Source organism: Adiantum capillus-veneris, chromosome 6, assembly GCF_014529385.1.
Source record: "Adiantum capillus-veneris isolate H3 chromosome 6, ASM1452938v2, whole genome shotgun sequence".
Lineage (NCBI taxonomy): Eukaryota > Viridiplantae > Streptophyta > Polypodiopsida > Polypodiales > Pteridaceae > Adiantum > Adiantum capillus-veneris.
The window spans coordinates 153,494,960-153,507,524 of NC_140936.1; the positions used below are offsets into that span (position 1 = coordinate 153,494,960).

Here is a 12,565-nt window from a genome sequence, read left to right on the forward strand (position 1 = left end):
GAACTCACAATCTTTTTTAACTTCTCTCCTCACATGATAACTTAACCACTTAATCAACCTCCATCAAGACATGGATTCTTATTCATCTTATACACACATAAAATCACTAAACATCCAAATAGAAACGACAAAAACTCCTTATTGTAGCCAAAATATTTACACATAAATGAAAATACATTAGAGCTCACACTTACTATCCATATGACATGAAATAACATCTCCCTAATTATATGTATCTCAATTAAAAATGAGCTAGCTATTTCATATTACAAACAAGAAACTAATTTGTTTTATTTTCCATTTTTCTAAACCAAATAATCACTACTTACTCTCTCCTATAATTCCCTCATCATTGAGCTAAAATGGTATAGTTTAGTAATTTTTCACAAAACCTCACAATATGCCCTATCACAAAATAATATTTATACCCAGACTCTCTCTTTTCATAGACTTTACTATCCTTGGCTTCTATCCAATCTTTTATAGGCTCTACCTGAAATCTTGTTTGCACATCTTGTCTCCTAGGCATACTATTGTCCTCTTCTTTCTTTGCTTTGTCCCCCTCTTGTACATATGCAATGTATTGCCTAATTATCTCATTTGCCAAAATGACCACATGTAATAGAAACTTATGTCTATATCTCTTATGCTCCTCATCATCATCATTAACATGTTCAATGTGTTCCTCTATTGGTTTCTCAAACTCATTCAATGCTAAGGTTTTTTCTATATTTTGCTGCTCAAAAGCACTAGTCTCAAAAGTAGAAGAACCTGACAAACTTTCAATATGAAAGTGCTCATATGCAAAGTTCTTCGTATGTGCATCCTTACAAGAAACTATACTTTCTATGTTGTATTCCACCAAAAGGAAAGTATACCTCCCTTCTTTACTATGACACAAACCATTTAATTCATAGGATACTAAATTTTTGAAATAAATTTGCTAAAATAATCGTAAATGATCCTTATTAAGGTGTACTTCTAACAAGGCTTGTCTTTTCTTGATATCTATCAATGTAGCTATGTTATCATGCACTAGCTCTCTTTCCTCTCCGCACACATCTCCTAGTAGCTATGTTATGGACATTCAATAGAAGTATCTACATTGTTATTGATGGAGTTACTGATATTGTCAATACAATGATCATTATCAGTTTTAGAGATCATAACCTCACTCTCATATGGCCCCTTATCATTGCAAGGGACTTGGCATCCTAACCTAAGCTGCTTATACTCATTCAACTCCTCTTTCCTCTTGCCCATACACTTGTTCTTGACACAATAAATCAATTTTTTTATAAATTATTTATGCAAATTTTCTAGTCTTGGCAAATTTCCCCAATCCAAGGCTTCTAATATGCAGTATTCTCTAATTGTAATTATTTAGCAGACACTCATGCTACTTCAAAATCATAAACATATATGAAAATTTGATTCATGTTTGGTTATGTTCTAGCTTTTATGCTTTAAAAACATTCAAATCTCACAGTGTATTGGATAATTTATGTTTGTATTTATATTAAAAACTTTCGACCAACCTCTTATTGCTTTTAATTTACTCTTAACAATTTTCTTTGGATCATCGTATTGATCTCATCAGTTTTTGCCTTGACTTCCTTGTCCATGCTAGCTCTTGTTCACGTATGTGCTCTCCCTATCTATATTCCCATATATCGTATACAAACTCTCACACTTCACTGCAGATCTCTTTATCTATCTAGCGACCTCTTCCACAAACGCTAACTCTCTCTCTCTTTCACTCTTATACTTGTACACTACAAACATCCATATTGGCATGCACATACACATTTCATTGCTCTCAACAAACTGATAATGCAAACACACCAATTCTTCACAATTCTCACCAATTCTTTCTCTAACTCTCATACACACACAATTAGACTGAGCACACATACACATTCATACTCTCTCACTCTCAATGACACTCTCTCTCTCTCTCTCTCTCTCTCTCTCTCTCTCTCTCTCTCTGACTTACACATGCTCTTGATGAATCACAAACAATAATAATCAAGCCTACATACTCCTGCACACACAATCAATATGCCACTTCCATGCATATACACACTAATGCAAACCCCCCACACACATAGTAATAATGACTTTCTTTCTCTCCTTCCTCCTCACACACAAATTATAGAAAATCAAAATCTTCCTCTCTCTCTAACTCATTAGCACTACAGAGAGGTTCTCTCTCTCTCTCTCTCTCTCTCTCTCTCTCTCATTAATGTACATGTACAATATTGCCATACACATACAAATCTATCTCTCTCTCTTACTCCCTCTCTAATTCTGCATGCGAGAAAGTCCTTCTCTCTTTCTTAGGGCTTCACTTTATCTCTCTCTGGCTACACTACAACATACCGTCTCTTTTTGCTCTCTCCCAATGGGAGTACTCTCTCTCTCTCTCTCTCTCTCTCTCTCTCTCTCTCTCTCTCTCTCTCAAACATAGAGGTAGCCCCGTCGTGCTCCCTCTCACGTGCTCACACTATCCCCCCCCCCTCTGGCGACACCCTCTAACTGCTTTGTGTGTTACAACAAAGGAAACCTCTCTCTTTCTCTGCACATGGGGGCGCCATCCTCCTCATAGGAGGATGAACAGCCTCTCCCTGCTCTCACGCTCCCCTCTTCCTACACTACTCTCGTCTGCATAATGCCTCGAGTGACCTTCCCTCTTTAGTCGCGTCGGTTTTGACCTTCCAAACAGAAGAAACTCTAGATATTGTTTTTGTTTTTTTAAAGAATTTTGAAGCCATGTTCTTTTAAGACCATCCTCCCACACACAGTCGCTTAAAATAGAGAAATTTCAGCGTCATAGGGACAATTCCTCATCGACGTCTCAAAGACCTAATTTGGCAAGTCTTGAACTTAAGACTTATTGTTCAATTAACCATTAATTAGGCCTTCTCAACGTACTGAATGCCTTTGGACTTTGACTCTCTCAAATTAGAGAAGATGCTTACCAATAAGCCTTGTAGGTACCAAGCCCCCTTATCGTCATCGAGCGAACCATTATGATCTATTTTGTTTGAGTATTAACAACATGCTCATGGAAGATTGCTCTAATTATGAGGCGTGAGCTATGTTTTAAACTAGACTCGCTATACTAACTATAGCACCAATCCATAACACCAAATCTCTCCACAACCGACTAACCATACATTTTTTTATTGACTAACTGATAAAGTCTAGCTTAACATTGTATACTAACGTAGTAATTCTAATGATCCCATACACTTAATCATAGGAATCAATATTCTCTTCTATGTAGTAGATATAAAATTATGTTGAGGAGACATACTTATGCAACAATTTATATGCAAATGTTCCTAACATGCCCGTGCATAACCCAAAAATAATCCCCATTGGGTACAAAAGTGAAAATATTGGGAGGTCTACACATTCCATTGCCCCTATGCCATTAGGAAGGGAATGGGATCTAAGGGGGTCTCTTTATTTGCCATGGGATTCAGAAGGAGATTATGGAAGGGGAAAATGGGTGGATGCCATGTGGACTGAAATGGTGGTTATGGTAGACCCTAAAATTAAGTGGTCAAACATGTACTCTTTTATAAAATACAAAGAGAAAAGCTCTTATACATTAAAAAAACTAAAATAGTTGGATAAAAACCAATGCTTTCTCTCTCTAATGGCTGTTAGTTTCTCCCCCCCTCTCTCTTGAAAGGGGATCCCTCCAAAAATGTGATGATCCTTCCCTCCCTCTCTCTTCATTGTACCATCTCTCACTTCTCTTCACTTCACCTTGCAAGTTGCTTCTCTTTCCTTTCTTTCACTTTTCTCTGTTGTACCATTTCTCATTTGTCTTCACTTCACCTTGCAAGTTGCTTCTCTTTCCTTTCTTTCACTTTTTCCTCCCAAAATCTCTGCAGCAGAAGTTTGAACCTCCTTTCCCTCCTCAAGCTTATTGCATTATCCTCAAGCTTGTTGCATGAGCCTTCCAAAACACCTCTACCTATAAAGCTAAAGATCTTCAGCATATCCTTCTCCTAGGTCTGTTAGAAAAGGGGAACTAGAACCTAGAAGTCCACCTCCCAACCACCCACTATACAGCATGGCTCCTAGCCCTTTGCCCTAGTTGGAATCCCTTTCCACACTGCCTAGCCCGGCCTTGCTCTTGTCTAGCAGCTTCAGAGTAACTCATACGGTAGGGCGGTTTACTGATAGGTTTACTGCCTGTAACCACATCGATGCTATGTTGCATCGATCGTGTCGGAGGTAATCCTGGTGGAAAATCATTAGGAAAAACATCTTAAAATTTCTTTAATAATTTTTGTAACTCACTAGCAACATTTTCTTGTTTGGAAGTAGCCATTGGTGGAAGAGATGAGAGAGAAGCATGCGGCGTTGAGGAATATTCAAAAGATTCAATGTTAGAGAGAAAATGAGACAATGAGTAACACAAGAAAACCTGATCTATTTCATTATCAGAAACGAGCTTCATAAGCTCAGCTATACATATCGATGGTAAAGAAGGTACATCCTTCTCTCCTAACAACAACACATGTGTGCCATGGGATTTGAACATCAAGCTATTGTGCTCATAGCTACGCTTGATTGATGGTCCTAGACTATGTAACCATTCCCTACCAAGGACCACGTCTGCCCTCTCCATGTTCATAACCTGAAAATCCAAAAATGTGGAGTAACCTTGTACTTCCAACGGAGCAGCTCTGACTTGAGTATCCAAGATTTTGGTATCATGTACATTCATCATTGCTACCTTGTAGTGGTGGGTACTCGGAGTTTGAGGCAATTTGAGTTTTTTCACCAATCCGTAATTGATAAAATTGTGAGTAGCACCGTCATCTACCAAGATGCGCACCTTGTGCCCTTGCAGAGATCCGTGCATACGTACTAACTCATGTGGTCCGAAGGTTTGTTGCCACATGGGAGCTGTGAGATAGCATTCATGCACCACCTCGGTGTGTGTTACTTCCACTGTAAAGAATTGTGAGGAAGACTCAAGAGGCAGCAGTTGCACCGTGTGCACTGCTTTCTCCTTGCCATGAGCAGCAAATTTCCCCTTGGGAAAATCCTTTTTGACATGACCGCTTCCTAAACATTGAAAACATAATTTCTCTTTCTTAGCTTTATCAAAGTCCTCAGGAGAGAGAGGACCTCTGGACCCCTTGGGTTTTTTAGATGCGTCTGAATTGGCTACTATAATTTCCTTTTATTGTGCCCATAATGTGTGCGTATATTACCATGTGTATTAGCAGACAAGTGAGTATTATGTGCTTTCTTTTCATCTGGATCATCGTGAATATGTGCTTTCACTATGGCTTCCTCAAGTGTTTTAAGGTCTTGGTTCTTGATGTGCTTCTTAAGTTCTGGTGTCAGACCGTGTATAAATCCTCGTACTTGCTGAAAGTTATCTAAGCCTTCCAACTTGAGGATAACATTCCGATACTGAGATATATATTCAAGTAGTGATGGGTATTGGCGCATGGAACATGTGTCCCAAGGCATCCAATTTCGATCTGCCTCATTTGTAGGCAAAAATCCTTTGCAAAACATAGCTTTAAAAGATGCCCAACTCTGTGGTATGATATTCTTCTCCTTGAGAGACATCCACCATTTGTAGGCCTTGCCTTCCAGAGTTAAGCTCGTTTGCAGTGCTCTGACTGCGTCTGGAGTACACCGTAAGGCGTGAATTCCATCCCACTTTGCTGAGAAAGATATTCTCTGCATCCTTATTGCGATCGTGGTCTTCTCCCTTAAAAGTCAATGGTTTCGTGTTTTTCAACAACTCATCCGCCTCTTTTGCAGTGAGAGTGTGCAAAGTATCAGCAGGTGGACCTTGTCCCTGATTAGAAGGGCCTTGTCCCTGTGTAGCAATGTGCTCATGCATGTGCGTGTCAGCAGGACCCTTGGACTGTTGTTTCATTAATTGGATCACTAACGTGGATAATCTAGTGACGTTTTCATTTAAAGATCTAAAATTTCCTTCCATTATTGATATGCGTGTCTGAAGTGCATGAAATTCTTGAATGTTGAGCAATTCATAGGTGTCGTCACCTGCCGTAGCGTCGTGGGCACTCTCTGTGAGAGCATCCGACCACGAGCTATCATGGGCAGGATCCGGTGTATTTTGCTCGAAATCAAAAGTCATATTGATATCTGAATCCATGGCAACACAGTGCAGTGCAAGGAATAGTAAAAAAAATACCTGATATTGATGAGCACCGCAAAGGGTAATTAGCCTTGCTAATCCTGGAAAAATTGATATCGTCCAAGTCGGAATCGATCCCAATTGGTAGCCCTGCAGGGAAATCCTTAACCCATTGTAGCCAAATCGAGTATGAGTAGAATTGCTTTTGACCACAATCGATTTTGAGAAATAATGTCACTTCTGACTCCCCTTGAGATGCTTTATTAATTCTTTGATTTTCTGCAGATAGTACGTAGAAAATTTATGTGGGTGTATGTACTTTCTGGTCCTGTTGGTATTCCTAGCTTTGCCCCAAGCTTCACAAGAGGGAGGGGGGGTACCCCACTATAGGTACTGTCCCTTGGTTGGTGAAAAAACTTGTGGCCACTAACCCCAAATGGGTTGGATGCCCATTGGGTGTGCAAAAAAAAATGTTCACCAGCTATGGCGGCCCGCAGACAGCGCGAGGGGGGAGCTTTTTCTCACACTGGCTTGTATGGTGGTGGAGGGCGCCTGCTATAGGCACGTGAAATGGTTAGCGGGGTCGTGCGATGAGGTCAAGCCCGAGAGGGTGCAATTCAGTGCAGGTTGCTTGTTGGTCACTTCTCCTCGCAAGAGGTGTTGCCCACGCTGTCGTCTTCCTCGTCTTCCTCACAAGGGGTGAGCTCCATGGCCTCCTTAACCCCGACATGCAAAAGCATGCAAGAATTTGTGTGGCTCTCCAACACCATGGCTGTGCCTTCCCAAAAATAGTAACCTTCTTCTGATACCAATGTTATACAAGGGGAACTAGAACCTAGGAGTACACCTCCCAAGCACCCACTATATAGCATGGCTCCTAGCCCTTTGCCCTAGTTGGACTCCCTTTCCACATAGCCTAGCACAGCCTTGCCCTTGTCTAGTCCGGCCTTGCCCTTGTTCTGACAAGATCTTCCCTCTTTCTTTCCCCATTAGGTTTCCTTCTTCTTCTCCATTAAGCTTTCTAGAGAGGAGCTACTTTCCTCTCAAGCTTTGCAAAATTATCTTCCCCATTAAGCCAAAACTTGCAAGTGGAGTAGTATAGCAATAAGTGGAATCAACCATCTTTGTGTACCATCAAGAATATTGCTCTTTATATAGCTAAGAACAGGGATGTGCAGTGATAGATCAGAAGTGTTTGTCTACAGGTTGTGCCACTATTCCCCATGACATCATCTCAATGACCTAGGAGTGTCATTGGATCCATTGCATGCAACAATGTACAAGAGGACAGTGGATGTTGGGTGATGATGGAGCTCAAATGATTGATATGGGTGACAATGCATCCCAACTCAAGAGGTGTTCCAAGGTCTCAAGGAGATACATGGCTTCTCTAGTACACCATAACCATGGAGTTCAAGCAAACACAAGACATCAAGCGGCTTGCAAAGGTGCAACATGTGTATGTTGCTTCACAACTTGAAGCTAGTAGAGACAGCAGTGGCTCCATCAAGGTTTCTTGGAAACATTAATTTTACTCCTCTATCAAGTTTCTAGATTGTTTATTTTTTATTTCTGCCGTGTACGTTGCTTTCATGACTATAAGATTTCCATTTCTTGTTCATGTTTGTAGATGTTTTTCAATCCGATTTGTAGAGTGGGAGCCAATAGAGTCCTTCACAGGAACTTTTGAGGCCATCCACGTTGACCTTGGCAAGTTGGTGTATGCTCGTTGTCCATCCTCTTAGCTTGCCTCACGAGACATTTTGTTTAATAACCATACTCATGTCATGCCTATGTGAAATGGTCCTAAGCGAGATAGTGAATTGATCGCAGCAACAACCAAAAAGAAGAACTGAGGTGGATGTGCATGCAGCAATGAAGTGCACCTATGGTTCCCACAAAGCCACGATAACATGGTTTATGTCTCTTCATGTGTTTGTGTTTATCTTTGACTACAAAGTGTTCACAAGACACCAACAATGTGGACTTGCAAAGGAGGAAGTGTGATCAATGGATTCCTTGCAGTTGGATGTGAGACTTACGTGGTCAACCACAACGGAGATAAAATAAAGTGCTTTGTAGTTGGCTGAGAATGTGGTGTTCAGTTACCATAATGCAAAGAAAAGATTTTTGATAGTCTTTCCCTACAAAAGATGGTAGCTGACAATGGGAGAATGGGAGAGACTAGACTCGGATGTTGCTGCTAGAGAATCAACTGACTTGAAAATATGCCTCCATGACTATGCAGTGCACGACGTTGCAGTGAATAATGAATGGCACCTTAGTCACCTTTGTGAGTATCTTAATCTTAAATATACCTTGCCCAAGTGATATATTTTTGTAATCAATGAAAAGGTTGTGTTCGCTCCAAAAAAGAGAAGAGCTTTTTGTGTGAGAACATTCCATTTCCGCAATGTATTTTTGTAAATTATTGTAAGTAACATGGATTTTTCTCCCACTAATACATACAGTGTTTTAAATCTCGTCTCTACCCATACTCGTTCATTCGCAATTTGTACAAGTTTTTGATTGAAATGTGCAATTTCTTTGATTTGGAGCGCAAATGCTTTCAATGTTGGTGTCTTTCAATGCATTGTCAAGTGATTTTGTTTAAAATTATAGTTTTAAGTGCTTTTTCAAAAGTGACCTTGGGTATATAAGTGACTTTCTAGGTTGTAAACTTCATTTCTCACATTCACAAAACTCTAGCTCTAAGATCTTCTTTGAGAACAAACCCATGGCAACGTCTTCTGATGCACTTCTCATGCAACTAGAAAAGGTAGGACTTGTCAATCGAGCACGAACTAGTCAGTGTGTTCAAGGGGATGATCAACACAAAGTCCACTCCCAACCTTCATGCAGAGGCATTCAAAAGATTTCTTGGTTACATGGCTATTTTTGGGGTGGGATGGCTGAAAATTGCTTCCTTTAATGAGATCTAAGTGAGAGAGAGAGAGGAGAGGGGTGGAAAAATTCATTTTAAAATTCAATTACCCACCTCTATTTTGGGTTACTAAATATACTATTTCCAAATGAAAAATATAAAAATGGCATTTTATAAAACCCCAGAATAGGCCTTTTTGCACTCTCTTTTAGGCTTGGTCAAACTTGGATTAAGCTTTAAGAATTTCCTTAAATTTTCAAATAAAGAGGTCCTCCTATTCCCCATTCACTTCCTAATGCTTGCTACAGTACCCATTTATACTATGGGGTAGGTCGCGTGAGGATACATTGCAGCTCTTCTACCTAGTCACCCAATTAAAACTCCATGCAATGACATGGTAAAAGGTGCAGTCAAATAGCCAGTCAAGCACTCAAGATACGGGTCATAAAATAGAGAGGGCATGGCAATTAGTAGGATGACTATTGAGTAATTCTAGAAAAATACATTTTCCCTAACCAACAAAAATAAGGAAAAAAATGAAACAGGCTACTAATTTGAGGCAAAAAATGACAAACCTTTTTAAGATACTCATGAGCAAAAGCGGTAATTAAAGTTGATTCGATACATCACATTCGATGAAGCTTACTGGGAAAACACCAGGAAGAGGCTACCACGTGATCACCTAGACCTATCTATACTACTCTATAAGGGATAATCGTTTTCAGGCATGCTAGATGGTAATGGAATGGTCTTGATGTTTGGGTCAAAATTTATTGCTTTTGCTGGTAATTACACTAAATTTGTGTAAATTTCCTCGTTTTCTACAATTTCACCCGGTTAAAATACACTAGACCCCAATTTTTTCCTAACACTTCTGCTGAGTTGAGGCAAAAAACGACAAACCTCTTTAAGGTACTCATGAGAAAAAGCAAGAATTAAAGCTAATTTGACGAAGCACAGCCAGTGAAGCTTACTGGGCAAAGACTCGAAAGAGGCTACCACACAATCACCTAGCCCTATCTATACTAATCTAGAAGGAAGAACGTTTTCTAGGCCAGTCAAATGGCAGTGGAAGAGAACTCATGTCTCAGTGTTTATGTCAAAATTTGAAGCTTTTGCTAGTAATTACACTAAAATTTGTGTCAATTTCCCCATTTTCTACAATTTGATCCGGTTAAAAGACACCAAACCCCGATTTTTTTCTAACACTACTATTGAGTTGAGGCAGGAAACGACAAACCTTTTTTAGATACCCATGAGAAAAAGCAAGAATTAAAGCTGATTTGATGCAGCACATCCGATGAATCTTACAAAGCAAAGGCCAGGAAAAGGCTACCCCACAATCACCTAACCTATCTATACTACTCTATTAGGGAGAACCATTTTTAGGCATGCCAGATTTTAGGAGAAGAGACCCAGTTTTTTGGTTTTTTGTCTATCACTCCTACTAAGTTGAGGCAAAAAATGACAAATCTTTTTAAGGCACTCATGAGCAAAAGCGAGAAGTAAAGCTGATTTGATGCAGCATAGCCAATGAAGCTTACCAAGAAAATGCCAGGATGACGCTGCCACGCAATCACCTAGCCCTATCTTTACTACTCAATAAGGGATAACTCTTTTCAGGCATGCTGGATGGCAGTGGAAGAGACCCAGTTTTTAGGGCAAATTTGAAGCTTTTGTTGGTAACTACACTAAAATTTGTGTAAATTTCCTAGTTTTCTAAATTTCAGTCGGTTAAAATGCATTTGATTCCTACTTTTTTTCTAAAAAGACTGCTGAGTTGAGGCAAAAAATGACAAACCTTTTTAAGGTACTCATGAGCAAAAGCGAGAATTAAAGTTGATTTGAGGCAGCACAACTGGTGACGCTTACTAGGCAAAGGCAAGGAAGAGGCTGACACATGATTACCTAGCCCTATCTATACTACTCCATAAGGGATAACCATTTGTAGGCGTGCGAGATGGCAGTGGAAGAGAACTCAGGTCTTGGTTTTTAGGTCAAAATTTGAAGCTTTTGTCGGTAATTACACAAAAATTTGTGTAAATTTCCCAATTTTCTACAATTTAGAGAAGATCCAAAAATGGGTTGAGAATGGTATGGGTGTCTTCACTATACGAATGCTCACCTAAGTAAGAACAAGGAGATGAGAGAATAGATTGAAGACTTTATACGACACAAAATAAGGACATTGTTATCTTTTGGAGGCACTAGGGAGAAAGATGGTGAATAGATGTCAGAGAAATTGATCTTTTAAAAGCTAAATCAAGATAGATGCGTTTTGCAATTCAAAGCTATGCCATTTTCTACTGAAAAGAGTAGAGGGCATCCTTCTCTAACCATTGATTTGGAGAACAATAAAAATTAAACTCAAGATAATGTAGATAGTATGGAAGCACCAAGAAGCCTAATGTATAATCTCAAGGGATACCAAAGGATGTGATACCTCATAAAATTGTCTCCACCATCGGTGATGAGTTCTATGTTCATGCAAGATATCACAAGCTGGTCTCCATCATGGGCTCACCTCGAATCCTTTCACATGAGAACATCAGCTGTTGCTGTAGATTTGGCTCGTTTACTCAAGTTGTGCAACAAGTACAATACGTCTTTATTTTGTTCTTATATGGAAACACCAAGGAGATTTCCATTGGTAAAATCTATTCAAAGTCCTACAATGAAAACACCTATGCAAAATGGAAGGTGGAAATAGAATCTATCAACCAAGATGCACGTGGATGTTACATCCTTGGAAGTGCTATGTACATGTCATGTTTTCATGTTATAAGTATCTCTTCAATATGGTATACAATGATAAATTGTTCCCAAAATTGAGAGCTTTGAGGTCACTAAAAATGCCTTGTGTCTAGGGACAATTCATAGAAGTGAATGTTATGTATCTAAAAATGTTTGAAAGTAAATCCACCTCGGAATTACTTGTAAGTCTCATACATTTTCTTTGGATTTCCACGTCAAGTTTTCTTTTCCTAGACTATTAATAAGGCAATGTTAGGAAGAAAATGGGGTCTAGGAGGACCTCTTTATTTGGAAGTTTAAGATTTCAAACCTTTAGTATTAAGAAAGTAATCAAAGACCAGCTTTTGAATTCAAACATGCAAAACGGATAGTTTATTTGAATTCAAAGTTTTTCTCCAAAATGGAATTTAAAATCTAGTGGGTAAAATTATATCATGTAGCATATCTAAGGAAAGATCTTGACAAGTAAATTGCATATCTATGATCTCCGCTCAAATCAAAGATCATATGTGGGAGTTATGGAAGGCCAAAAAGCATAAAATTTTCCACCTTCTTTTTGGGGAGAAAAGTGCATCCTTTGACCAGTCTTACACATCTCTTACACACCCACCATTCTTGCACACATGGCGTACACCTATTCACAAAAATGTTAATCACCTCCTACACCCCATCCTCTTCTTAATGGTAACTTTAGCCTTCCAAGGAGGGAAGCCCTTCCTTCTCTTCACAAAAATTCTCCAGTCTGCACTCAAACACCCAAGGTGCTAAGGAGTGCT

The 12,565-nt window shown here is 39.4% G+C and overlaps 1 protein-coding gene across 1 annotated transcript; it reads right to left on the reverse strand.

Annotated features, from left to right (window-relative positions):
- Positions 1-349: 349 nt before the first annotated feature.
- LOC147456519 (uncharacterized) lies at positions 350-6,169 on the reverse strand. The gene is made up of 2 exons (XM_086513859.1): positions 6,058-6,169; positions 350-846 (listed from the first exon to the last, which is right to left on the reverse strand). The coding sequence occupies exons 1-2, from the start codon at positions 6,167-6,169 to the stop codon at positions 350-352; spliced, it is 609 nt and encodes a 202-aa protein (XP_086369985.1).
- Between the last annotated feature and the right edge of the window lie 6,396 nt (positions 6,170-12,565).